The 27,833-nt window shown below is 40.2% G+C and overlaps 1 protein-coding gene and 1 long non-coding RNA gene across 2 annotated transcripts; both read left to right on the forward strand.

Annotated features, from left to right (window-relative positions):
• The first annotated feature begins 128 nt into the window (after nt 1-128).
• LOC102075624 (roundabout homolog 2) lies at nt 129-27,833 on the forward strand. The gene is made up of 9 exons (XM_025905192.1): nt 129-333; nt 1,818-2,153; nt 6,955-7,287; nt 12,188-12,523; nt 15,406-15,738; nt 16,401-16,733; nt 17,869-18,210; nt 26,084-26,385; nt 27,610-27,833. Exons 1-9 carry the CDS (start codon nt 264-266, stop codon nt 27,652-27,654), a joined length of 2,430 nt encoding a protein of 809 aa, XP_025760977.1. The 5' UTR covers nt 129-263; the 3' UTR covers nt 27,655-27,833.
• LOC109201390 (uncharacterized) lies at nt 4,611-6,195 on the forward strand. The gene is made up of 2 exons (XR_002061416.2): nt 4,611-5,108; nt 5,413-6,195. It is a non-coding gene; the product is annotated as an uncharacterized LOC109201390 (long non-coding RNA).

The following is a 27,833-nucleotide window of genomic DNA, read 5'->3' on the forward strand; positions in this document are numbered from 1 at the left end:
TTTACCATCATCCTCTGTCAAACTCAGAAACCACTTGCGGTTTCACCTGATTAATTATTAAATACTTTATGATTCTACAGTCCAAAAGTCGCTCTAACACAAAGTCTTTAAGAGACTTTGTGTGTACACGAGTAGTTTGTTCTCACAGTCAGTGGCCTTTGGCTTTATTTAAACCATAAATGTAAGTTTTTAAACTCTTTGTTGTTTGCTGATGCAAGGCTGTCTATAACAGAGTTTGATCGTTGGAACTCAAGAACACGGACATGTCTGCTGTGACTGCATCGATATTCTTAACTTTGCTGTTTGTCGGAGTCTTCGTGTTTGTCTCTGCAGGTGAGGTTTACCTGTTATAAATCAGACGGTGTTTTTAAATCATGCTTTTTATCTATTTTGTTTTTAATGTCTCTGTAAAGCACTTTGAATCACCTTGTTGTTGAATTGTGCTATATAAATAAACTTGCCTTGCCTCTAAGATAAAGAGTAAGAACTACAGTAGAATTAATTTCATGTTAGTGCCAAAAACATGTCTGCAGGAGTCATGTATGAATTTAAGATGTAGATTTTATGTTGTTGTCAACTCTTTGGTTTCTGCTTGTTACGTTTAAAGGGTCTGGACATTTGGTGAAATTAATTTAGTAAAATGTTATTGTTGGTTACATGGTTGGGATAGTATGGATATGGATAATATTATAGTGCCAAATCACAACAACAGTTGCCTCAAGGTGCTTAGGACCACTATGATTTTGTCACGGACCCTGCTCTGGAGGACTCGGGGGTCCGTAAGCAGGATGGACCATTGTTATTATTATTATTATTATTATTATTATTATTATTATTGGTATTGTTGTTGTTATTTGGGGATGTATGTTTTTCTGCACTATGCTTTGTTGTTTGGTGTTCCACTCATTATATGTAGAGGCAGGGTGTGGGTGTGTACATGTGTGGCTGGAGGATGGAGAACAGCCACATGCAGGCCTGATGGGTGTGGCCCTGCAGGCGGACTGGCCACACCTGAAGTTCCTGCCACACACCTGTTGATGATCAGGGCTCGTCGGGGGAGCTACTTAGGAGAGTGTTGGAGCTCCCACCGGCGTGGGATCATTGAGTTGTCTTCCCAAGTTAGTGTGTGTCAGCTTACGACGATGCGGTTCGTGTATGCCTGCCGGGGTTGGTGTTGATGGCTGTTTCTTTGTGGTTTTCCCCCCAGGTGGAAGAGTGGACCTGAACGGCAGCACGCACGGGGTGCGCGAGAACACAACAGCGGGGAGCACGAGCACTGACGTCGGAGGGGAGCACACACACGGGAGTCAAGGGAGCTACGGGGATTTATTGTGTTTACAGCATTCACTGTAAATAAAGTGCACTGTGTGGCATCGAAGAGTCCCGCGTTTTGGGTCCTACTTTCCTCGTCCCCACGGTCTGCATGGCAGACCGTGACAGATTTTCACAGAGAGAAAAAAGAAAAACAACGCAGGATAATTTATAATTCAGAATTCAGAACTGGATAATCCCCTAATCCAGTTCAGGGTTACAGGGGATCTGGAATCTCTCCTATTTTAATCTGAGCATTAGGGACAGGTAACCAGCCTGTCTCAGGGCTAAAACAGAGAAAACAATGACTGTACACAGTAACACCTGCAGCCACTACAGTTTCAGCAGAAGGAAACCAGCACAGTTGCAAAGAAAACATGTACACTCTGCACAGAAAGGCCCGAGCTCACTGCTCAGTTAGAACCAGGAAACGCAAATCAATTTTTAAAAGTGAACAGTTGTACTTGACCTTTAACCTCTGTGCTCTGTGCTGTTTCCTCTTTCAGACCAGAAAACCATCACAGTTGCATCTGGACAGGACGTTATTCTGCCATGTCGAGTTCCAAATAAAAATACAAACAAATTTGTACAGTGGAGCAGAGCTGATCTGGAGCCGGAATATTTCCTTGTTTATCGGGATGGGAAGTTTCTGCCAAATAACCAGCATCCATCTTTTAAGAACCGGGTGGATCTGCAGGACAGACGGATGAAGGATGGAGACGTGTCTTTGATTCTGAAGCATGTGAGCAGCGCTGATACTGGATCATATGTGTGTCGTGCTTTCATGGAAGAAACACGTTCGTGGAAACCAATCAGCATCATCAACCTGAATGTTCCTCCAGGTGAGTGAATTCAGACACTGCTTGATTTTCTGTCTCTCTCCATTATAATGTTACTACCATAAAAACAGAGACTGCTCATTTTTTAAGAAGGCAAACACAGGAATTCAGCTGAGGATGAAATAATTATTTCCCAGACTGTAGCTGTAGATGGAGCAGGTCATCCTGAACTACGCCTTAGTTGTGATGTAACAGACTTACGCTGCTTGGTCACTTAATTATTAGCAGTTATTAAAATAGATCTCTCTCCTATAGTTTGCCTTTTGTACTGTTTCTCTGTACTCTCTGTTTTTTTCCTCACACCAACAACCAGTCCCAGCAGATGACTGCCCCTGGTGTAATTAAAGTGACTTCCTGTATTCCTGATAACCTAACCCTTTCCCCCTGCGCAAACAATGTAAATATGTATATATGACAGCTGAAAATATTCGTCATACTTTAAGTTGCACATCTGATTCTTATGCAAGCCTCACTCCCCACATCATCGAGCCATTACTGCACTTCTTTTGGCTTTTTTTTTAATGTATTAATTGATTGATTAGCTTACAGCATATATGGACTAGAGCTGGGTGAATATGTCAGTCTTGTTTATGTTCTCCTTTTTTTAATGTTTTTTGAATTTGTGTTGAGGACACTTGTAGGAATGTTTTCATTTTATTTTGGATAAATATCTAATTTACTTATTTGGAACTGAGTTTATTTTCCACTTTGAGTGTGTTCTTCTGTAACACTTGAAGATTTAGACAGTTTAGTTTATTTTATACATCTACATTGGTATACTGTTAGGATGTCTGGATCGTTGACCCAGAGTTTTGAGTTTATTACATTATTTATCATTTCTAGTCTTTGGTTTCTTTGTTAGAGTTCTGACTTATGGTTTATGTCTCTGTGTTCTCTAGTTGCTGTCTCCCCTGTCAGCCGTATCCCAAGTTCGCGTCTCTTTGTTATGTTTCCTGTTTTACTTTGAAAGTCCGTGTCTCATATAAATACGTCTGGTTTTGCTTCCTTTGTCTCGTTCGGCCTGATTTGCCCCAGCTGTGTTTCCCTCCTGTTACCCATTCCCTGATTGCTCCCTCTGTGTATTTAAGCCCTGTGTTTCTCTCTGTCTGTGTCGTGATCTACTCTTATCTAGCTGTGTGGTCTGTTGGCATAAGTTTACCTTGGAGTCTCAATTTTGGTACTTTTTGGAGTTCAGCATTAAAGCTGTATTTAAGTTCACCTTTTGTCTCAGACTGTCTGCACTTTTGGGTCCTTTTCCTGCCTGCACACAGCCTTCACATAAAGCTTTTGTTCAGTGTATACAAACAGCTGTAGCTCCATAAAGGCAGCATGCAGAGACTCACAGTGTCTTATAATGAGAGGCTGCTTTCTCTCACACATTATGTTCACTTATTATCAGCACATGTTGTTGTTCTGTGGAAGCTAACATCTTGTAGTTTCTGACACTTTGCATGTTTAGCATGAGGCTAAAATTCCCCCTCAGTGGGTCACTGGTGACCTGCTGGATGTTCAGAGGTTCATTAAATCCAACATGACTAAAAACTCAAATGTCAAAGGAAATAAACAAAATATTTAAAGTCAATCATTCTGATCATAATTGTACTTTGACCTTTAACCTCTCTGCTCTGTGTTGTTTCCTCTTTCAGACATGAAAACCGTCACAGCTGAGTCTGGACAGGACGTCACTCTGACATGTCGAGCTCCAAATAAAAATACAAACACATTTGTACAGTGGAGCAGAGCTGATCTGGAGCCGGAATATTTCCTTGTTTATCGGGATGGGAAGTTTCTGCCAAATAACCAGCATCCATCTTTTAAGAACCGGGTGGATCTGCAGGACAGACGGATGAAGGATGGAGACGTGTCTTTGATTCTGAAGCATGTGAGCAGCGCTGATACTGGATCATATGTGTGTCGTGCTGTCATGGAAGAAACACGATCATGGAAACCAATCAGCATCATCAACCTGAATGTTCCTCCAGGTGAGTGAATTCAGACACTGCTTGATTTTCTGTCTCTCTCCATTATAATGTTACTACCATAAAAACAGAGACTGCTCATTTTTTAAGAAGGCAAACACAGGAATTCAGCTGAGGATGAAATAATTATTTCACAGACTGTAGCTGTAGATGGAGCAGGTCATCCTGAACTACGCCTTAGTTGTGATGTAATAGACTTACGCTGCTCGGTCACTTAATTATTAGCAGTTATTAAAATAGATCTCTCTCGTATAGTTTGCCTTTTGTACTGTTTCTCTGTACTTTCTCACACCAACAACCAGTCCCAGCAGATGGCTGCCCCTGGTGTAATTAAAGTGACCTCCTGTATATTCATGACAACCTAACCCCTTCCCCCTTTGCAAATAATGTAAATATGTATATATGACAGCTGAAAATATTGTTGCACATCTAATTCTTATGCAAGCCTCACTCCCCACATCATCGAGCTATTACTGTGTAACCCTGGTTAACATAGTTGTCAATAAACAAAAGCCTGTTAGTAAAAACAGTCATAAGAAACATATTACAGGTGATAAATAGAACATAATGGTTAAGGAAATTCATTAAAAACATCAGCAATGATATAATTCATGGTATAAGATTTCAATTGTGTTTAAAAACGTGTTAAAAGGTTAAAAACTTGCTAATTCATGGTGTTTCTATGTTAATTAAGGTAAAATGGCTAAAATATGTGTTCAGACTCTTATTGTGAAAGGGTACGCTGCAGCGTGACTCCTGTGATCAGCCACACCCAATCGGGTTGTTCCTTCTTTTTGATGCTGGAGAGGGAGAAATGCAGATAGTCGTTGCGGAGCTGCTGCCTAAACGAGTGAAAAAATATTAAAAAACAAGTCAGAAGCCTACATAAAGCCATTTTTGTACTCTGGAGAATATATTTTTGTTTTTTCCGACCTGTCTTTGCCTTGGTGACGTTGTGAACGTAACCGAACGGGACTTGGTGAGTTCAGAAATTGTATTTTATTTCATGCAAGAAATGTTTTGTTGTATTATATTGCTCATTTCATGCAAATGGAGAGTCAAGGTAGCAGATTTATGCTGTTTTATGTTAAAAACGGTGGATTGGTGCTTGACCAACACACAGGCTGCAGTTCAAAGGCCTTTGACGGTGTTTCAGCGCGCCATGTTGGCGTCACCTCATTTAAGACTGAATAAGCTGGAAAAAACGGACTTTTACTGTTATTTAAGGGCTACCCGTGTGTTATTTTCAAATGTTTATGTATATTGCTTTGTTGTTATGGTAGGCCATTAAGGTTTGGATCGGGAAATGCCGAGCTAGAATCGGAGTTTGATCCGCTGAGCGAGAAACAAGATGGCGAGCCACCCAGGGACCCATTGAACTGTACCGAGCAGGAAAAAGGAAAACCGCCCCCTGCTGGACGTTGAACTCTTTCACTAAAAAACTGGTAGGATTAATCCATACACCTCTGCAAAAGAACAGTGGACTTTCAAAGCACTGGATAATCGTTCAGAGCAATTCCAGGATTTATAGTTAAAGGACACAGAGACAATTTTCTTTTGTTTATTTGTTTGTTTAAGGGATTTGTTCAGCCTTTTGCTGAATTGTTTTCAGTTTTTACATGTTTTTGTAATTTATTTTGGTCAACCTTACATTTTAATGCTGTAATGGTGTTAATGGAAATGTAAATAATTTTGTTGGGTTAAAACAAAATAAGAACTGGTTGAAATGTACAGGTGAACTTAGACCAAGATTAAATTAAATCTTGGGCTTAAAAGAACTAAGCTTGATTTAAATAACACAGTGTTAATTCAAATAGGTCAAAGGATAAACTTGAACTTAGAACTTGAAATGAATAAAACAATAACCTAGGTTGAAGATAACATCCTTTTAAAGCCAAATAAGAGGTTTTGAAATAAATAGGATAAATTAACAGAAATTACTGAACAAAAAGGGAAAGAAAATACCTCGTTTTCTTTAAATGTGAATTTGAATGTTTTATATAATGTTTGTCAACTGTCTATTATCTGTTTTTTTTGCAAAATAACAAGCCGGCAATTTAAACTTATTTTCTGGTCTGTGGTCTTTATTACATGCTGCACTCATTACTACTCTAGTAGTCGAACCTAACTGGTCCTAGTGTACTGTAACGACTCCAGAAGTGTTACAACTGCACTTCTTTTGGCTTTTTTAAAATGTATAAATTCATTTATTGCTTTACAACATATATGGACTAAAGCTGGGTGAATATGTCAGTCTTGTTTATGTTCTTTTTTTATAAACGTTTTTTGAATTTGTGTTGAGGACACTTGTAGGAATGTTTTCATTTTATTTTGGATAAATATCTAATTTACTTATTTGGAACTGAATTTATTTTCCATTTTGAGTTTGTTCTTCTGTAACACTTGAAGATTTAGACAGTTTAGTTTATTTTATACATCTACATTGGTATGCAGCTACACAGCTTTTTGTTCAGTGTATACAAACAGCTGTAGCTCCATAAAGGCAGCATGCAGAGACTCACAGTGTCTTATAATGAGAGGCTGCTTTCTCTCACACATTATGTTCACTTATTATCAGCTCATGTTGTTGTTCTGTGGAAGCTAACATCTTGTAGTTTCTGACACTTTGCATGTTTAGCATGAGGCTAAAATTCCCCCTCAGTGGGTCACTGGTGACCTGCTGGATGTTCAGAGGTTCATTAAATCCAACATGACTAAAAACTCAAATGTCAAAGGAAATAAACCAAATATTTAAAGTCAATCATTCTGATCATAATTGTACTTTGACCTTTAACCTCTCTGCTCTGTGTTGTTTCCTCTTTCAGACATGAAAACCGTCACAGCTGTGCCTGGACAGGACGTCACTCTGACATGTCGAGCTCCAAATAACAACAACATCAAATATGTACATTGGAGCAGAGCTGATCTGGAGCCAGAATATCTTCTTGTTTACAGAAATGGGCAGTTTTTTCCAGAAAACCAGCATCCATCATTTAAGAACCGGGTGGATCTGCAGGACAGACGGATGAAGGATGGAGACGTGTCTTTGATTCTGAAGGATGTGAACACTGCTGATAGTGGAACATATGAGTGTCGTATTTTTATGGAAGAAACACGTTCATGGCAGCTCAGCATCATCAACCTGAATGTTCCTTCTGGTGAGTGAGTGGAGTTTAGACACTACTTTCTGATCTGTGATTTATTTATTTTCTTGTATTTTTTTTAATGGTCGACCTGGTAATCAGAGGTAGACAGATGTTTATCCAGCTATTCCGTTTTTATTCAGTCTGTGAAAGTGAATCCTGCCGGTGCCATAGCTGCTGAAAACGTACTTAGTGCAGACACAAAACGTCCATCAGCTTCAAAGTGTGTCAGAAAAATGTCCACATGATGACTGATGGATGAGAGAGGTCCCATTTTTGTTGTTGTGCACAAATCATTGAACAACACAAACACTTAGAGCTCCTTTCAGTGCTGCCTGTTTTGTTACTGCACACATTTCTGATGGTGCTACAGTCCAACGTAGCAAACATCTCCCTGAAGCCTCTTCCTGAACTTTGGGAAGCGGTGGTGCTGCAGCAACCTCCCTTTTATATACAAAAAAAGATCGCTAAAGATGTTTAAAATGTTTTAAACACAACTTCCATACTTTCTGTAAAAAGGTGTGATAACCAAGTAAAAATACCATAATGAGATGCTTCATACCCCTGGAAATTCTGAGAATTGTTCTCATATTGGCCTCCTTATCATCATCCAACTTGTGATTAAAATCACCTTTATGGTTCACCACGGTATGGAAGGTATGTACACACCTGTCTCTGATGAATGCTCTCACAGACATTTGAACAGTTTGAACACCAGCGGATGGAAACTTCTGAGCGCCAAGTGATATTTGGTGTACTATAACCTAGTTTAACATGATAACTGATCAGTGATTTCACACTCTTGCAAAAGGACACTTGACCATGTTGTATGCTTTGTAAATTTAGCTTTTGGGCCAAGCAAAAGATTATCTATATTTGGACAGGTTCTGGTCAGCTGTGCACAAATAGGTTTATTGTGTTTTTACTGCTATGTCTTATGAAATCTTGCATTCGCAAGACTGTCATACTTCTTAATAGTTTCATACTTAATATGCTCACCTGAGAGTGTGTGTGTGTGTGTGTGTGTGTGTGTGTGTGTGTGTGTGTGTTTTTGTACCCTTGCTATATTGTTCTCAGTTGTGCTGACAACTTCTCTTCACTTTGGGCTGCTTATTCCAGTCTGCTGTGTGCAGTACAGTGTAGTATTTCTAAGACTGAAACACAGATTTTAAATGGTCATGTACACTTTAAGAGAACTTTTTGTGATCTTTAAAATAAAGGTAACTATGTAAGGTTTGGTCTCTACCCACACAGTTGTCTGCAGAAGAGAGCAGCCTTGCAGTTCATTCATGTGTAAGATGCTACCAAGATTATCTTGTTTGATTACAATTTCCCTAAGTTGGCTTAGTCATTCATTAGTGTTTTAACACTCGTTCTGGAGTCTCTAGACACATTTCTTGGCAGTTTTTTTTTTTCAGAGTCTGTGAATTTTTTCCCATGCTACCTTTACCAGGATTTTTCTGTATTGTGTAGCTCTTTGAATTTCCTGATGATAATTCTCACTCCAGTTTTTGACATTTGGAAATTTTTTTGACATTTAAGTTTTTTATTGATTTTGCAACATATGCTTAAACCTGTATAAAAGGGAAAAAAAACAAAACAAAACAAACAAACAAAAAAACAGACAAAAAAAACAACACAGAAATGGGCAAATACAATTGACGGTTAAGTAACATTTGGACCAGTGGTCACAGTTAATAGTCCTTCAAATTACAATAATATGGTCATGATTTCCTGTTTGCTTCAGATAGCTCCAAAAGTAGTCCCAATGTTCATCTTTGTCTTCTGTATCATTTTTAAGTTTATTCAGCATGGACTCATAGGAAGCAGTCTCTGCCATTGCTCTGATCCAGTCTTTCAGTTCAGGACGTACTGTAGTCTTCCAGTGCCTAAGGATAATCCTCGATGCAGTTACCAGTCCAACCATAACAACCGTAAAAATATTATTATGAATTCTTGGAATATGAGAACGGTCTCCTAACAAGCACAATTCAGTTAAGGACACTTCTAATCCTGACCAACCTTTTAAGAGTGTGATGACTTCCTTCCAAAAAGGAGCTATAAGGGAACATTCCCAAAAACAATGTAGGAAAGTCCCCGCCTCAATTTTACATTTCCAACAGAGATTGTCAGGCATAAGCTTCATACGGTGTAATCTTGTTGGAGTATGATAATATCTATGCAGAATTTTATATTGTATGCATTTGCTCCTCGCCTCCTTAACATAACTCCCATTTTCCGCCAAAATGCCCATTTTCGTTTGGAATTGGTGCATTTAAATCTTTCTGCCACAAAGTTTTAATGTTCGAACATTCACCACTCCTATTATCGTTTACCAACCTATAAAAACATGATGCTGTGTGGTGCTCCTGAGGCATATTTATAAAATTCAGAAAAAGATTTTCATGTCCCCTTCTGAACTTTGACATCACACAATGTCTAATTTGCAAATATCTCCAGAAATTTTCCTTCCCTTCCAATTTGTATCTTTGAACAAGGTCTCTATAGGACATAAATTCCCCATCTTTAAATAAGTCGCTAATAACATTTATGCCATGAGACTGCCACAATTTCCAAAACACAATTGTTTTCCCTATACGAATAGCTGGATTGTTCCAAAGAGATGAGTAAAACTGCACATGAGGTGATATTTTAAGAACTCTATGTATATTGAGCCAAACCTGTCTAGAATGGAACAAAATTGGTTTTGTTAAAGTGCAGCGTTGAGACAACATACCTTTTGGATCAAAAGGAGTATAAATCTCAGACTCTATGCTTAGCTATTCCTGTCCGGCTTGATTTTTTCCCCAGTAATTAATCAATTTTGCCATCTTGAATGAGACTGAATATAATCTTGGATCGGGTAAACTTAAACCACCCTTCTCTCTAGGAGCATATAATTTACTTAGCTTGATTCTTGCCCTTTTCCCATCCCACAGAAACTGCTTAATTAAGTCTTCATACTGTTTAAAGAAACCGGGCGGTATCACAATTGGTAACATCATTACTACATAGTTAAATTGGGGAGCTATAATCATTTTTACAATATTTATTTTGCCCCACAGTGAGATTTTTAATTTTCCCCATATTTCTATATTTGTTTTTATTTTTAGAAAGACTGGGTCAAAATTAAGTTGGGGTAGGTCCTCCATATCTTGGCTTAGCCTAATCCCAGGATACTTCATTCCTCTAGGTACCCATTTAAAATTAAATTTTTCTACCATGTACGGATAGCATAGTGGGGATAGTGGCATTACTTCAGACTTTTCCCAGTTAATAGTATAACCTGACGCCTCAGAAAATGCCTTTATGGTGTCCATTAAATGCGGCACTGATAAAAGTGGGTCTGTTATAATGGCAAGAATATCATCAGCATAGAGGAGGAGTTTGTGTTCCTGCTGCCCACCTATGATGCCTTTAATCTCCTTGTTTGATCTAATACTCACTGCTAATGTTTCTATAAAAATTAAGAACAAAAGGGGGCTTAAAGAACAGCCCTGACGAGCTCCACGTGATAAACTAAAAAAAGGTGAAACCATACCATTTGATATTATCACTGCCTTTGGTTCTTTGTATAGCACTTTAACCCAGTTTAGAAAGTGTGGACCAAACCTGAACCGCAACAAGGTTGAAAAAAGAAAGCTCCATTCAACTTTGTCAAAAGCCTTCTGCGCATCTAAGGAGAAAGCTGCTACTGGAGTATCTTTAGACTGGCTCAGCCACATCAAATGGAGTAGCTTTCGAATGTTATCGGAGGAAGAGCGTGTTTTTATATCCAGTCTGATTTGGATGTATGATGACACCCAGAACCCGCTGTAACCTTAAGGCTAAAACTTTTTAAAGTATTTTGCAGTCCAAATTCAATAGGCTTATTGGTCTGTAATTTGATGGATCTGTATTGTCTTTATCTTTTTTTGGTATTAGTGATATCAGTGCCTCATTAAATGTAGCTGGGATCTGCCCGTTTTCAAAAGCTTCTTTATACACTTTTTGTAGGACCGGAGCAAGAATGTCAATAAATGTTTTATAATACTCAGCTCGTAAGCCATCGTTACCCTGTGATTTCCCAGGTGATTTCCCAATTTTCATCAAAGTTATTGCCTTTCTGATTTCTGCCTCAGTGATCGGACCCTCGAGCCATTCCATCTGATCCCGTTGCAGTTTGGGCAGGTCAAGTTTAGACAGAAAAAGGTCTTCACCTGTTTGATTTCCTGAAACAGTAGATGCATATAAACTTTTGTAGTAATTCATGAATATCCTATTTATTTCTCTAATTGATGTGACCAAATTAAAAAATTTGGTCACATCAATTTTATAATAGTTTTGTATTGAGCTCTTGCTATGTGAGCATCAACAGTTCTTTTTAAGCCTAAACTGATTTTGTCTGTTTTTTTGCATTCTCACATGACAACTCAAACCCTTGTGGTACATTTGATATTGTTTGTAAATTGGAGTTAAATCCCTCAGTTTTGATTTGATTTTACAAACTTATAAATTTTACAAACTGAGTATTACAAAGTTAAAATACATAATTCTGTTATTGCATGCAAATAGATATAAGTCATGGTTTTTAAAAGGAAACTATTATGTTTAAAAATGTTAAGTTTTAAACCTAATGTTTAAATAAGTTTCCCTTACTCTGTTATGGAAGCACTTGGAAAATGTTTTACAAAACTTTTACATTTCAGAACAGTGCAAAAAGAAAAAAAAAATGCATCTGTAAAGTCAATAGAATTCATTCCATTCATGTTTTGGGAGATAACACAAATGTTAGGCTGTAAATGAAATTCAAAATGATGAAAAAAAACCCTAAAATTTCAAAGAATATAAACAATATATTTAAAGATAATAGTTGTAGTGATAATTGAACTTGGATCGCTGTAACCTGTCTGCTTTGTGTTATTTCCTCTTTCAGATGAGCAGCACTTCATCACAGCTAAATCTGGACAGATCGTCATTCTGCCATGTCTAACTCCAAAGAAAAACATCAAATTTGTACACTGGAGCAGAGCTGACCTGGAGCCAGAATATCTTGTTTTGTACAAGGATGGGAAGTTTCTTCCAGATAACCAGCATCCATCTTTTAAGAACCGGGTGGATCTGCAGGAGAGACAGATGAAGGATGGAGACGTGTCTTTGATTCTGAACAATGTGAACACTGCTGACAAGGGAACATACCAGTGTCGTGTTTTCACAGAAGGAGCACGGACATGGAAAACCATCAGCATCATTAACCTGAGTGTTTCTCCAGGTGAGTGAGTACAGTTCAAACACTGCTTCACTGCTGTCTGAGACGACAGCATCGCAAATATGACTGAAAAACTGCTATACTTGTATAGATTTTCCTGAATCTTGACTTTAATGTAAACCCTCCATACAAAATTAGTTAAAAAGGTTGAAATAAACGCTGAGACCAGTAATAAATGAACTAATACTAAACTGAAATCAGAAAACTTTAAATTAAATTTAAAAAAAAAAAGAAATTCGAAAATGCACCACTCTGCGAATGGCCACATATCATGGTGGAGTGATTTGTGTGTCCCTGTGATCCCAGGGGCTGTGTTTTCTAAGAGTTTTGTTGCCCCCTGAGAGCATCTCAGTGTGCCCCTATGGAAAGAATAAAATCAAGGGACCTGTGTACCCTTCATAGGGTCATAGGGTTACTGGGGCTACACCCGGGGAGGGAGTTTAAGGGAGAGCATCTGGTGGCCAGGCCTTAGCCTATTGGTCCCCGCACTGGGCAGCTATAGTCAGGCTCACCTAAACACACAGCTTGGGTCCAGTCTCCTAGAGAGTGACTGGACTCTATTCCAGTTGACAGCGGTCCTCATTGAGAAGCAGAGGCAGCGACAGCAGTGGATATTATCGTGTCAGTAGTATGTTGGAGTTCTCACCAGTGGACAAGAGAGTTCCTTCCCTCTGCTATTAGGTCGGCAAACTGATCATAACTATTGTTCATGCTTAAAAATCTCTAAAGTTATAAATATCCTGTCTCTTAGCGAAGCTGAAAAACTAGTTCATGCATTCATTACTTCCAGGCTGGACTACTGTAATTCTTTATTATCAGGATGTCCTAAAAACTCGCTGAAAAGTCTTCAGCTAATCCAAAATGCTGCAGCAAGAGTCCTGACAGGGACTAGAAAGAGAGAGCATATTTCTCCTGTTTTGGCTTCCCTTCATTGGCTTCCTGTTAAATCCAGAATTGAATTCAAAATCTTGCTCCTCACATACAAGGTCTTAAATAATCAGGCCCCATCTTATCTTAATGACCTTGTAGTACCATATCACCCTATTAGAGCACTTCGCTCTCGCTCTGCAGGCTTACTTGTTGTTCCTAGAGTATTTAAAAGTAGAATGGGAGGCAGATCCTTCAGTTTTCAGGCCCCTCTTCTGTGGAACCAGCTTCCAGTTTGGATTCGGGAGACAGACACTATCTCTACTTTCAAGATTAGGCTTAAAACTTTCCTTTTTGCTAAAGCATATAGTTAGGGCTGGACCAGGTGACCCTGAATCCTCCCTTAGTTATGCTGCAATAGACGTAGGCTGCCGGGGATTCCCATGATGCATTGAGTTTTTCCTTTCCAGTCACCTTTCTCACTCACTATGTGTTAATAGACCTCTCTGCATTGAATCATATCTGTTATTAATCTCTGTCTCTCTTCCACAGCATGTCTTTATCCTGTTTTCCTTCTTTCACCCCAACCGGTCGCAGCAGATGGCCCCGCCCCTCCCTGAGCCTGGTTCTGCCGGAGGTTTCTTCCTGTTAAAAGGGAGTTTTTCCTTCCCACTGTCGCCAAAGTGCTTGCTCATAGGGGGTCATATGATTGTTGGGTTTTTCTCTGTATCTATGAAGCGCCTTGAGGTGACATTTGTTGTGATTTGGCGCTATATAAATAAAATTGAATTGAATTGAATTGAATTAAAAATTAAGAACACACAGGCTTCCTGATGTCACTTAGTGGGGTACTTGAGGGTGTTCCGTCTGGTAACTCTGTCGTCCTACTGGAAGACTTCAGAGCTCATGTAGGGCTTCCCTGATCTGAACCTGAGTGGTGTTTTGTTATGGGACTCCTGTGCAATCCACAGTTTGTCCATAGCAAACACCAAGTTCAAACCGAAGGATGTCCACCCACGTGCACATTGCACCAGGGAATCCTAGGTTGCAGGTCAGTAATTGATTTATAATTGATGAAGAGAGGACCTGAGCTGTCAACTGATCACCACCTGGTGGTGAGATGGATCTTGTGGTGGGGGAGCATGCTGGACAGACCTGATACATCTAACATCTAAGTATAGCGAGGGTTCAGTCCGGGAGATCAACTCTTACCTCCAGCAGGAATTTGATAGTGTTCTGAGGAAGGCGTGGGTCTGAGTGTAAATGGACTAATTTCTGCACTTCTATTGTTCAGGCTGCTGCAAGGAGCTGCGGCCAAAAGGTGGTTAGTACCTGTTGTGGTGGTAATCCATGAACCAGATGGTTGACACTGGAGGTGAAGGGAGCTATCAAGCTGAAGGAGGAATCCTATCAGTCTTAGTTAGTTTGTGGCACTTCAAAGACAGATGATAATGTACTGACAGTCCAAGCAGAACATGACTTGGGTAGTAACTAATGCAAAAACTCATTTGTAGGATGAGTTCAGTGGATGTATGGAACAAGATTTTTAGAGTGCCTCGGAGCAATTCTGGCCAATCATCAGGTGAAATTGTGCTCCACTGACATGGTATACAGTGGAGGTGGGATGCTGCCAAATTGAACAAGCAGAAAGGTTAGTGAGAGATTAAAAGACAGATTGGGGCGGCGTATGCAGTTATAAGAACTGACCATAAAAGTGAAGCTGTCGATTTACTGGCCAATCTATGATCCCTGCCTTCACCTAAGGTCATGAACTCTGGGTAGTGACCAAAAGAGGAAGATTGCGGTACAAGCAGTAAAAATGAGATTTCTCCAAAAGGTGACTGGCCTCTCCCTTAGAGTTAGGGTGAAGAGTTCAGTCTTTCAAGAGGGGCTCAGAGTAGAGTCACTACTGTGCTTAAAAATGAATCAGTAGAGGTACTTCAGGTAAAGAAGAAAATTCTAGTTATAATTGTGCTTTGTCCTTTAATGTCTCTGCTATGTGTTATTTCCACTTTCAGACCAGAAAGTCATCGCAACTAAGTCTGGCCAGAATGTCATTCTGCCATGTCAAAACCCAGCCAACAAAATCAAAGCTGTACATTGGAGTAGAGTTGACCTGGAGCCAGAATATCTCATTTTTTACCGTGCTGAGCAGTTTCTTCCAAATAACCAGAATGAGTCTTCTAAGCATCCCGTGGCTCTTCATGAAAGGCAGATTAAAGATGGAGACGTGTCTTTGATTCTGAACAATGTGAACACTGCTGATAATGGAACATACGTGTGTCGTGTCTTCACGGAAGAAACACGCTCATGGAAATCCATCAGCATTATCGACCTGAATGTTCCTCCAGGTGAGTTACAGGAGTGCAGACACAGCTTTCATGTTTTTTATGGATGAGCTGGTGGATGTCAGCGGTAGACAGATGTTTCTCCAGCTGTTGTCTTTGTGGCTGGTAGTCTAGAGTTGTAGAGCAGCATTGTTTGGGTAAGGTTAGAGCAGAAACAAAGACATTTATGAATCAGTCTCTTCTTCTCTTGCTCTCTAACTCGTCTGTAAACATGTGTGGGGAAACTCAATGTTAAAGCCCACAGTATGTGGCTTTTACTTTAATACAGTAGTGAATCCTAATTAACAAGCAGGTGATGGAGCCACGTGATGGATTTACCATCTTTGTTGCTAATGAAGTGAAAACAGTCACTTGCCTGTCCTGAGTGTAGTTATTTTGAATATAAGATAAAGAGAGAACTATAAGAAGATGATAATTAATTCATCATTTTATAGCTAAAAATAAAAAATAAAAATAGTCCATTAGGCCTGTATAATTTTTGGCAGATGACACCACCCACACAGTTAAGCACAGAGGTGGAACTATAATCCTACTGCAAGCTAACATCTTGCAGTTTCTGAAATTGATGATTAATGCTAAGTAAACAATGATAATTATAATTTTACTTTGATTCCTTTGGCCTGTCTTGTTGACCTTGACCGGCTCAGTCTTGTTTCATCTTTCAGATCAGAGAAACATTACAGCTGAGTCTAGAAGGAGTGTTATTCTGCCATGTCGAGCTCCAAACAACAAAAAGATCAAATTCATATATTGGAGCAGAGCTGACCTGGAGCCGGAATATCTACTTGTTTACCGGAATGGGCAGTATCTTCTAGATAACCAACATCCTTCTTTTAAGAACCGGTTGGATCTGCAAGACTTACAGATGAAGGATGGAGACGTGTCTTTGATTCTGAAAAACGTGAATACTGCTGATGATGGAACCTACCAATGCCGTGTCTTCATGGAAGAAACACATACATGGAAGCTCAGCATCATCAACCTGAATACTTCTCTAAGTGAGTTACTGTCTCTAAATATCTGTAAACATGTGTGGGTGATAGTATTTCTATACCAGCCACTTCTTCTGTCTGTTGGTGGACTACCACACAGTCCTTCCATGATTGTTCCTCTTCTTTCTCGGGCTTCTGCTGCCTGAGGTATTCACTAAGCATATGATCAGTTGTTGCCATCTTTCTGGGGTACTCATGGACCTCAGCATACAGTCTGGGGGGCTGGATTTGAGTTGAAACCCTCCATCTATGGCTTTTGAGCTTTTTTGTCTTGATGTCAGTGACTTTTATCTCCTCCTCTGGCCAGCCAATTATCCCAGCAGAGTAATGGACAACAAGCAGGGGATAGGTGTTAATTGGCTGGATCTTGTTCTTTCCATTCACCCGACTCCTGCGGGTATTTATTGGTTGCGGCCTCTGTATAGCTATCGTTTGCCTGTGGGATTTCAAGATACCTGTAGCTGTCCTCACTATCTGCAATGTTGCCTTCTAGTCGTGCCATCCCGTGTGTTCTGGCTACCTTCCTTCTCTTTTTTGCCATCCGACTTCACTTCTGCAGTCTTAATGACTGAATGACATTTTGATTCCTTTACTGTAGATCATATTGGTGTGGATCAGTGAATTAGTGTCTAGTTGGCTGATGATGATAGTCAGTATTCATAGCGACTGTTTTCAATGATCTGGCTGAGGAGGTTCATGCCTTTGCAAAACAGCAGCGGAAACAGAGCATCTCCTTGGTAAACAGGTTAACAGACCCTCGGTAACAGTAAGAGAACATTAATCAATAAAAGAAAAGACTAAATAAACAATGCTGAATATATGGTGCTGTTTTCGTTGTATATATCCTGTAACTCTACACCAGAAAAACCATCAAATATGGTCTGATTTTAGAGATTTGAAGCTGTCCAAAAAATTATGATACACTTTATTCCAAGTTTGGTGAGGAATTACATTAGTGTGAGCACCCCACCCACTAGGTTTTTTTTATTATTACAGAAATATTGTTTTTAAAGTATAGTATACAGTAGGTATGATGTGCGTAATATACCACGAATTTGGAAATAAAGCTCAGTGGACTTTCTTTATTAGAAGTGAACAGTATTATTTTGGCCTATAAGTTCTGTGTTGTTTCCTCTTTCAGATGTGAAAAACGTCACAGCTGAGTCTGGACAGGACGTCACTCTGACATGTCGAGCTCCAAATAACAGCATTGATGTTTTAGAGTGGAGCAGAGCTGACCTGGACACAGAAAATGTCCTTTTGTACCGTGATGAGCAGTTTGTTCCAGACAACCAGCATCCATCTTTTAAGAACCGGGTGGATCTGCAGGACAGACAGATGAAGGATGGAGACGTGTCTTTGATTCTGAAGGATGTGACGAAAAATGATGCTGGAACATATGAGTGTCATGTCTTCATGAGAGGAACAATCCAAAAGAACAGTAAACCCATCAGCAGCATCTATCTCAGGGTTGTCCTTCCAGGTGAGTGAGTTATAAAATGCAGCTTTATTTCTGAGCAGTGACAAAATACAAAGTCAGAAGCAAATAATCTCAAATAATAGCTCTTCTTGGAAACCATATAACAAAGAGGGACACAGTGAAGAGAGAGAATGTGCCAAAAGGGAGAGAAAAACAAGACATACACAAAAACACAGACACAGACTCATGTGTGAACAGGAAACAGGCAGGAGAACAGCTGAAACTAATTTCAAGTGATGAAAGTAGAACTAAATTCAAATCACAAGATAATCGGTCATCAAAATAAAACAGGAAGAAACAGAGCACAGGAAACAAATGCAGACTTGACACAAAGACAAGACTGACTTCACAAGAAGGCATTATGATGGTGTGACTTGTCTTAGAACGTAAAGTAGGTCATTTACTGATTGGAAGGTTGGTGGTCCAAGCAAGATACTAACCCCAAACTGTTCCATTATACATCCAGTGGAGTGTACATGTTAGATAGAAAGCACTTAAGCATAGAATAAAAATGCTTGGCTGATAGGGTGTGAATGAGTGAAAATGTTTTATAAAGCACTTTGAGTAGCGTGGAAGAGTAAAGAAAGCATTATATATGAATCAGTACATTTACCATAACAGAAACAAGATAGAATACAAAAAATAACCTAAATCAATTAGACCATTGTAATAAAACAAAGAAGAACTAAGAATATAAAGACTAAACAGAGAAAACCAAGCAGGACATCTGCAGCAAGGACTAAAAACAGAAGGATTAATGAGAACCAAAGTCTCCAACTCTCTATATGGAGAGACACAAGTACAGAGTGGATGGAAAGGGGCTGTATGAGTAGGTAAAAGCACTATGGACTATTTACTTGCAGTCCCAAAGAGAGTGTTAAATTGACTACCAGAGTGAGGGAAAGGCTGTGTGTGTGGATAGGTTAGGTTTGCTCTGACTGTGTGTGTGGCCATGTCCACACTAATATGTTTTTTAATTGAAAACGCATCCTTTTCTCTCCTTTTCGGTCAAGAGAAACGGAGCGTTTTGAAAACACTCTCCAGAGCAGAAACATTTAAAATTTCGATAGTGTGGACGCGGAGCGTTTTCAGAGATATACGCCATTTTCAAATTTATCCGGGCTACTGTAGACATAGCCTGTGTTTGTGTGTGTGTGTGTGTGTGTGTGTGTGTGTGTGTGTGTGTACTTTTACCCGTTACCCGTGGCTCTTTTTATCTCCCTCGTGAGTTTCCACAACTGTTTATTACCATAGTTTACATTCACCCGAGGGCTCACCCTGGCTCCACCTGCAGCATCATCTCAGACGTAATGCAGAAGCTGCAGGCGCTCTCTCTTGACTCACCAAACTTTATAATGGGGGACATTAACCATGTCTCTCTTAAATCAACTTTGGGTAATTTGTATCAATATGTATCCTGTCCTACCAGACGAGAGAAAATGTTGGACCTTTGTTACGGATCGGTGGAGAATGCTTATAAATCCCTCCCGCTTCCTCCTCTGGGATCTTCTGACCATCTATAAAACTGTCTTAAAACGAGAGAAGACAAAGACTAAGGATGTTGACATATGGTCAGAAGAATCTGTGCTTACCTTGGAGGAATGTTTTAAATGTACAGATTGGGAAGTTTTTATTCAGTCTTGTGGAGATGATCTCGATGCTTTGGTGGATGTTACTAGCTCTTATGCAGTATTTTGTAAAGACATGATTATACCCTGTAAGCATATTAAAGTGTATGCTAACAATGAGCCATGGGTCACTAAAAGTGTCAAATCCTGTTTAAGGAAAAAGAGACAGGCTTTAAAAAAGGGGGCTGTTACTGATTTTAGGACAGCCACCAAGGACCTGAAAATCGAGATCTTGAAAGCAAAACAGAGCTACAAAAACCTTCTTGAAAGCAAAATTGCTGCAAAAACTTTTGGATCTGTCTGGACTTTTATGAAAACCATAGCAGGGTTTCAAAATCCCCAGAGCAGTAGTCAGGTCATTTTGGATGGTTTTAATTCAGACAGAGATTTTGCAAATGCTTTAAATATGTTTTATGCTCGTTTTAGTTCCTGTGATTTTAGCGAGGATGTTTTGGAACTGAAACAGAAACTGAGAGATACTCAGCACTTTATCATTGAACTCAGCTATGTCAAAAAGGTCTTTCATGCAGTTAATATGAACAAGAGCCAGGGTCCTGATAATGTTAGTGGTCGCCTAATTAAGTCTTGTGCTGACGAACTCAGTCCTATATTTCAGGTTATTTTTAATAAATCCTTGCAAACACAACATGTGCCCTCTCTTTGGAAAGAAGCAGTCATGGTTCCTGTCCTTAAATCTAGTTGTCCAAAAATTCTACACGACTTCAGGCCTGTTGCCCTCACTTCAGTTGTAATGAAATTCTTTGAAAAAATCATCAGAAATATGATTATGAAAGAGACTGAACATCAGCTGGATCCAATGCAGTTTGCATATAGGCCCAATACAGGAGTGGAGGACGCACTTTTGACTTTACTAAATCTGATTCTTAAACATGTAGAGAGTAAAGGGACTTTTGCAAGACTTCTTTTCATTGACTTTTCTTCGGCTTTTAATACAATACAGCCCCATATTTTAGTTAAAAGACTTTTAGAACAGTTTGAAATCAGGAAAAACCTGGTGGGCTGGATTTTAGATTTTTTAACTGACAGGTCACAAAGAGTGAGAATAAACGGGGTTCTGTCTGACCCAGTGTTCTCCTCCACAGGTTCTCCTCAAGGCTGCGTCTTATCGCCCTTATTATTCACTCTCTATACAAACGTGTCAGAGCAGATATGAAAACAGGGCCATCATTAAATATGCAGATGACTCTGTTGTTGTCAGCTTACTGAAAGAGGGTGAAACTAACCACGGTCCAGTCATTGATGACTTTGTTCAGTGGTGTGAGGAGTCTTATCTCCAGTTGAACATATCTAAAACACAAGATATGGTTGTTGATTTTAGGAAACAACAAAATGGTCACGGAGTCATTTTAATTAAGGGTCAGAAAATAGAGCAAGTGCAATCATATAAATATCTTGGCACAATAATCAATGAAAAACTGAACTTTGATCAGAATTGCAAATCAGTTTGTAAAAAGGGTCACCAGCACCTTTATTGCCTCAGGAAACTTGCTCATTTCCACATTGACCAAAAATGTTAACTTTGTTTTATCGTTCTTTTATTGAGTCTGTTTTATCCTTTTGTTTGGTGGCATGGTTCGGTCAGACCTCTGTCACAGAGAAACACTCACTGAATCAGATAGTGAGATGGTCCAGTGGTCTGATAGGTGAGCCACAGTCTTGTTTAGCCTCCCTGTCCTCTAAACAGGTACAGAGGATGGCTTTATCAATCCTTAAAAATGGTTCCCATCCACTAAGGGGTGAATTTCAGCTTCTTTCCTCAGGACGGAGGTTTCTATTTCCAAGACGCAGGACAAAGCGTTATAAAAACAGCTTTGTCCCTGTTGCTGTCACTGAATTAAATAAGAATTGTTTTTGTTTTTGACTCGAAACGTTAAAGTACTATATATGTGCTACAGTGAGGTTTAAATTTATTAGGTATGTGTGTTTTTGAAGGGATGCCAAATGCTATAATTTTTCTGTAAAGCAAATTTACCTTACCTATGGGTATAAACAGTTACCTTAACCTTGATATATATATAGTGCTGTCAAAAATAACGCGTTAAAGTAAATTAATCCGCCGTCACGGGCAACGAGATTAAAAATTTTAAAGCAATTAACGCATCTGAGTGCAGAATGACTCAAAATTCCTGAAATGTTTCTGTCAACGCATTTCGGGCAGTTTGTCTAAGTCGGGGATCTCAAACTCGCTGCCCATGGGCCATTTGCGGCCCACGCCACCTCCATTGGCGGACCGCATATTAACGTGAAGAGGAATTTTAAAAAATATTATTGAAAAAATGATTTAATATGAAGCCAATATGAGCAGTGTTACAGGCATGGCCCTTTAAGACTGTAGCATCATGGGTAGTGTAGTCCGTGCTGCAGGGAGAACGTGTGGGACTGCCCCCTTATGTGTGTGTGAGCGCGAGGGAGGGAGAAAAAGGAGAGTCAAAATGTACGAGCAGCTACAGACCAGAAACAGGAGCTGGAAGCATGTAAATATCATAATAACCACTGCAGCCAAAAAGAGTGCCTGACAAGCCCAGTTGTACACTGTGTTCCTGTTTTCCTCCGAAACAATAAGTTCTGCTGGAGCAGTCTTTCAACGCCTCTCTCTGTCTCTCGCTAGCAAAGTTGACCCAGACAGTAAAGCTAGTTCCCGGCTACGAGCCCGACACGGTACCGATGTATTAGCCAGAGGTCCTTTTACTACGGTTCAGAGTCGCGGACCTGTCCGAGGTAACAAGAGAGTACAAACACGTTGTGGGATTGTCTGTGTTAGTTCAGTGAGAGAGTTATTTGGAGATGGGTAGATGAGGCCTCGTGAAGCGTTTCAGCACATTTCCCAAACTGTCTCGATACTGTGTCGACACAGTGTTGCTGTTTTGCTCCATACTGACACCTGCTGGACCTTTAATATCATAACAGGCAACTTACTTGAGACTCACAACAGACACTGATTCAATGACCTAGTCATACTTGTACACTGTAAGGTATTATACTTTCCATGGAATCATTTTATATCTTTTATATTGAAAATTTTATAGACATCTTTAAAATATATTGTGAGTGACATTAAGTGAAAATTAAAATATTGTGAATGTAATATTACCCATTTAAATGTAATTGACTCAGAGTTTATTATAAATTTCTATTCAGAAAAATAAGTTTATCCAATGTTTTTGCATTCAGTCTATTGCGGGTTTTTTTTTTTTTTTTTGACACCATTTCCCCAGCTTTGGAAAACTCACAGGCACAGATGAAGCTGGGGTACACAAAAACTGTAAAGCCAGGTGGAAACAGTTCAGATGTCTTCCTATTCCCTCAGTGCGTTAAAGGATCCTCTGATCTTGGAATGTTTCTCTCCGACACTCTCCACAATACTAAGGGGTTGGCAGTCCTTTAAAATAAAATGCAGGACTGCCTGGTCCAGTCCAAACGGACTTTAACGTGTGTTTGAACGAGCTGATGGTTGGACTGAGGGAGCCACTGCTGCACATCATCTGTGAGGCTTTGCACCCCTGATGATCCACCAGGACAAACTCAGCAGTGTGTGAGGAAGAGGAGGAGGAAGAGCCAGCAGCAGCTGACAGATGGAGAGAATAGACAGACTGTTCCCTGTTTGTGAAGGACTGCTAGGAAAGTTTAACATAACTAATTGTCTGTCCTGAATCAGTCTTATTAGGTAATGTTCAGATAATGTTATCATCCCAGTGTTTTCAGTGTGGGAGAAAGTACTCAGGGCCTTCAAGTTACACACTATGAAAGGCAGCAACAAGTTTAATATTCAGAAACCTAAAGTATGTATCAGCAGCGGAATGGAGCTAAAAATAAATGTTTGTTTCAGTTCTATGAAGCTTTGAGCATTTTGGATTAGTAGCACTGCTGTGTTTGTTGCATCATATTGCTGTAATTGTTTATATGCTTTATATATTCTGAGCTAAGTTGATCTATAGTATTACATCATATTCTATAAGGATGTTATGTGTTTGTATACTTTCTGCCCAGTTTGACCCATTTAGCAGAAGTCAGCCTGTTTAAGGCTCTGATATCTATTCTGTTTGACTTAAAGCAGTTATGACATGGTCTGATTTTCTCACCCAATAAAGGAATATTTCATATTTCAGTCTGATCTTCATTCTATCAGAAACAGTTATCACAGCTCATACATTTTCTTTTTACACATATATGTAAGCATTGAGCCAAATGTAATAATGCCAACATATTGAAGGAACTATATGTCTCTTATATATAATACATCTATATATACACTGTCAAAGATACTTGTCTTTGAGTGAAGATTTAAGGTGATAGGAAATATAAATAACTGCTACTTGCATCTTTGACCCAGAGTTCAAGCTCAATACTGTAATATATCCTGTAATATATCTCTCTCTCATATATATATATATATATATATATATATATATATATATATCGAGCTCTTCTCTGAGCCCTTGGTATTTCTCCAGCTTCTCGTGCTCCTTCTTCCTGATATTGCTGTCATTCGGAACCGCTACATCGATCACTACAGCCGTCTTCTTCTGTTTGTCTACCACCACTATGTCCGGTTGGTTAGCCACCACCATTTTGTCCGTCTGCATCTGGAAGTCCCACAGGATCTTAGCTCGGTCATTCTCCATCACCCTTGGGGGCGTCTCCCATTTTGACCTCGGGACTTCCAGGTTATACTTGGCACAGATGTTCCTGTACACTATGCCGGCCACTTGGTTATGGCGTTCCATGTATGCCTTGCCTGCTAGCATCTTGCACCCTGCTGTTATGTGCTGGATTGTCTCTGGGGCATCTTTACACAGCCTGCACCTGGGGTCTTGCCTGGTGTGATAGACCCCAGCCTCTATGGATCTTGTACTCAGAGCTTGTTCTTGTGCTGCCATGATTAGTGCCTCTGAGCTGTCTTTCAGTCCAGCTTTGTCCAGCCACTGGTAGGATTTCTGGATATCAGCCACCTCCTCTATCTGCCGGTGGTACTGTGCAGGGGCCTGTCCTTCCATGATGGTTCCTCGCCTTCCTCCTCTTTCTTGGGTTTCTGCTGCCTGAGGTATTCACTGAGCACGCTGTCAGTTGGGGCCATCTTCCCAATGTATTCTTGGATGTTCGTTGTCTCATCCTGGACTGTGGTGCTGACACTCACCAGTCCCCAGCCCCCTTCCTTCCGCTTAGCGTACAGCCTCAGGCTGCTGGACTTGGGGTGAAACCCTCCATGCATGGTCAGGAGCTTTCTTGTCTTTATGTCAGTGGCTTCTATCTCCTCCTTTGGCCAGCCTATTACCCCAGCAGGGTACCTGATCACAGGCAGGGCGTAGGTGTTGATGGCCCGGATCTTGTTCTTACTGTTCAGCTGACTCCTCAGGACTTGCCTGACCCTCTGCAGGTACTTGGTGGTTGCAGCTTTCCTAGCGGCCTCTTCATGGTTCCCATTCACCTGCGGGATCCCCAGGTACTTGTAACTCTCCTCTATGTCTGCAATGTTGCCTTCTGGTAGTTCAATCCCCTCAGTTCTGACTACCTTCCCTCTCTTTGTTATCATCCGACTACACTTCTCCAGCCCGAATGACATCCCGATGTCATTGCTGTATATCCTGGTAGTGTGGATCAGTGAATCGATGTCTCGTTCACTCTTGGCATACAGCTTGATGTCATCCATGTACAGGAGGTGGCTGACAACTGCTCCGTTCTGTAGTCGGTATCCGTAGCCAGTCTTGTTAATGATCTCACTGAGGGGGTTCAGGTTCTTCCATGATGGTTCTTCCAACTCTTGGGTTTCTGCTACCTGAGGTATTCGCTGAGCACACTGTCGGTTTGGGTCATCTTTTTGATGTGCTGACACGTACTAGTCCCCAGCCTCCTTGCTTCCATTTAGCATACAGTCTCAGAGTTCTGGACTTCAGGTGAAACCCTCCATGCATAGTCCAGAGCTTCCTTGTCCTAGTGTCAGTGGCTTCTATCTCCTTCTTTGGCCAGCTTATTACCCCAGCAGGGTACATTGATCACGGGCAGGGCGTAGGTGTCTACATTACATTATCTGTCTATACTTAACATGAGGCTAAAATTCCTCCTCAGTGGGTCACTGGTGACCTGGGATGATGTTCAGAGGTTCATTAAATCCAACATGACTAAAAACTCAAATGTCAAAGGAAATAAACAAAATATTTAAAGTTAATCATTCTGATCATAATTGTACTTTGAACTTTAACCTCTCTGCTCTGTGTTGTTTCCTCTTTCAGAGGTGAAAAGCATCACAGCTGAGTCTGGACAGGACGTCACTCTGCCATGTCGAGCTCTAAATAAAAATATCACATTTGTATATTGGAGCAGAGCTGACCTGGGGTCAAAACATGTCTTTTTGTGCCAAGATGAGCGACTTTTTACAGATCACCAGCATCCATCTTTTAAGGATCGGGTTGCTCTTAAAGACAGACAGATGAAGGATGGAGACGTGTTGATGATGGAACATATGAGTGTCGTGTGCTCATGGAAGAAATACGCTCATGGAAGCACAGCATCATCAACCTTTATGTTGATCCAGGTGAGTGAGTAGAGTTGAGTGTGTGTGTGATCAGAGGTGAAGCTGCTTCCTGGTTGTTGATGTGTGTTTGTTGTATGGATGAGCTGGTGGATGTCAGAGGTAGACAGATGTTTCTCCAGCTGTTGTCTTTGTGGCTGGTAGTCTAGAGTTGTAGAGCAGCATTGTTTGGGTAAGGTTAGAGCAGAAACAAAGACATTTATGAATCAGTCTCTTCTTCTCTTGCTCTCTAACTCGTCTGTAAACATGTGTGGGGAAACTCGATGTTAAAGCCTACAGCTGGAGGGGGAGGGGAGGGGTGAAGCTGGTGGTTGTGAGTCTGTGAAAGTGAATCCTGCCGGTGCCATAGCTGCTGAAAACGTCCATCAGCTTCAAAGTGTGTCAGAAAAATGTCCCAGTTCGCATAAACATGCTCTTAAATCTGTGGAAAGCCTTTCCAGAAGAGTTGAGGCTGTTACAGCCGCTAAGGATGAGCTGACATCATATTAAATCCTGGGAATTAAGAATGGGATGTCACTCAAATTAATATTTGTGAAGGTAGATGAGCGAATGCTTTTCTCTACATCTATGTTGTTGAGGGGTCTGAGGACCCGCTTGAAAAAGGTTTTGTGTTGGTAAAGATCCTACAATAAATAATACAAAGATACCAGCAAAATCCCAACAATCAACAACTATTTCCATGGAAGAGGGGCCTGAAAACTGAAGGCTCTGCCTCCCATTCTACTTTTAAATACTCTAGGAACAACAAGTAGGCCTGCAGTGTGAGAGCGAAGTGCTCTAATAGGGTGATATGGTACTACAAGGTCATTAAGATAAGATGGGGCCTGATTATTTAAGACCTTGTATGTGAGGAGCAGGATTTTGAATTCAATTCTGGATTTAACAGGAAGCCAATGAAGGGAAGCCAAAACAGGAGAAATATGCTCTCTCTTTCTAGTCCCTGTCAGGACTCTTGCTGCAGCATTTTGGATTAACTGAAGGCTTTTCAGGGAGTTCATGGACATCCTGATAATAGTGAATTACAGTCGTCCAGCCTGGCAGTAATAAATACATGAACTAGTTTTTCAGCATCACTCTGAGACAGGATATTTCTAATTTTATTTTATTAATTTTAATTTTTAATTTTAATTGTGGTCTCCATAGTTCCTTACTTTCACCATCTTCTACAGATGTGTTATCTATAGTCTCCAACCTTTAACCTCTCTGCTCCGTTGTTTCATCTTTTAGACCAAAAAACCACTGTGGTTAAGTCTGGACAGGACGTCACTCTGACATGTCGAGCTCCAAACAGCATCTTGATCACTGCTGTGAAGTGGAGCAGAACTGACCTGGAGCCAGAATTTGTCCTTTTGTTCCAGGATAGTTTGTTTGTTCAAGACAACCAGCATCCATCTTTTAAGAACCGGGTGGATCTGCAGGACACACAGATGAAAAATGGAGACGTGTCTTTG

This window comes from Oreochromis niloticus, linkage group LG3 (genome assembly GCF_001858045.2).
Source record: "Oreochromis niloticus isolate F11D_XX linkage group LG3, O_niloticus_UMD_NMBU, whole genome shotgun sequence".
In the NCBI taxonomy this organism is placed as follows: Eukaryota; Metazoa; Chordata; class Actinopteri; order Cichliformes; family Cichlidae; genus Oreochromis; species Oreochromis niloticus.

Excerpts from the sequence above, each read along its gene's own strand:
- LOC102075624 (XM_025905192.1), top strand. The coding sequence starts at position 264 with ATGTCTGCTGTGACTGCATCGATATTCTTAACTTTGCTGTTTGTCGGA. Across the intron at positions 2,154-6,954 it reads CAACCTGAATGTTCCTCCAG|ACATGAAAACCGTCACAGCT; the intron begins GTGAGTGAATTC and ends TTCCTCTTTCAG. Across the intron at positions 15,739-16,400 it reads CGACCTGAATGTTCCTCCAG|ATCAGAGAAACATTACAGCT; the intron begins GTGAGTTACAGG and ends TTCATCTTTCAG.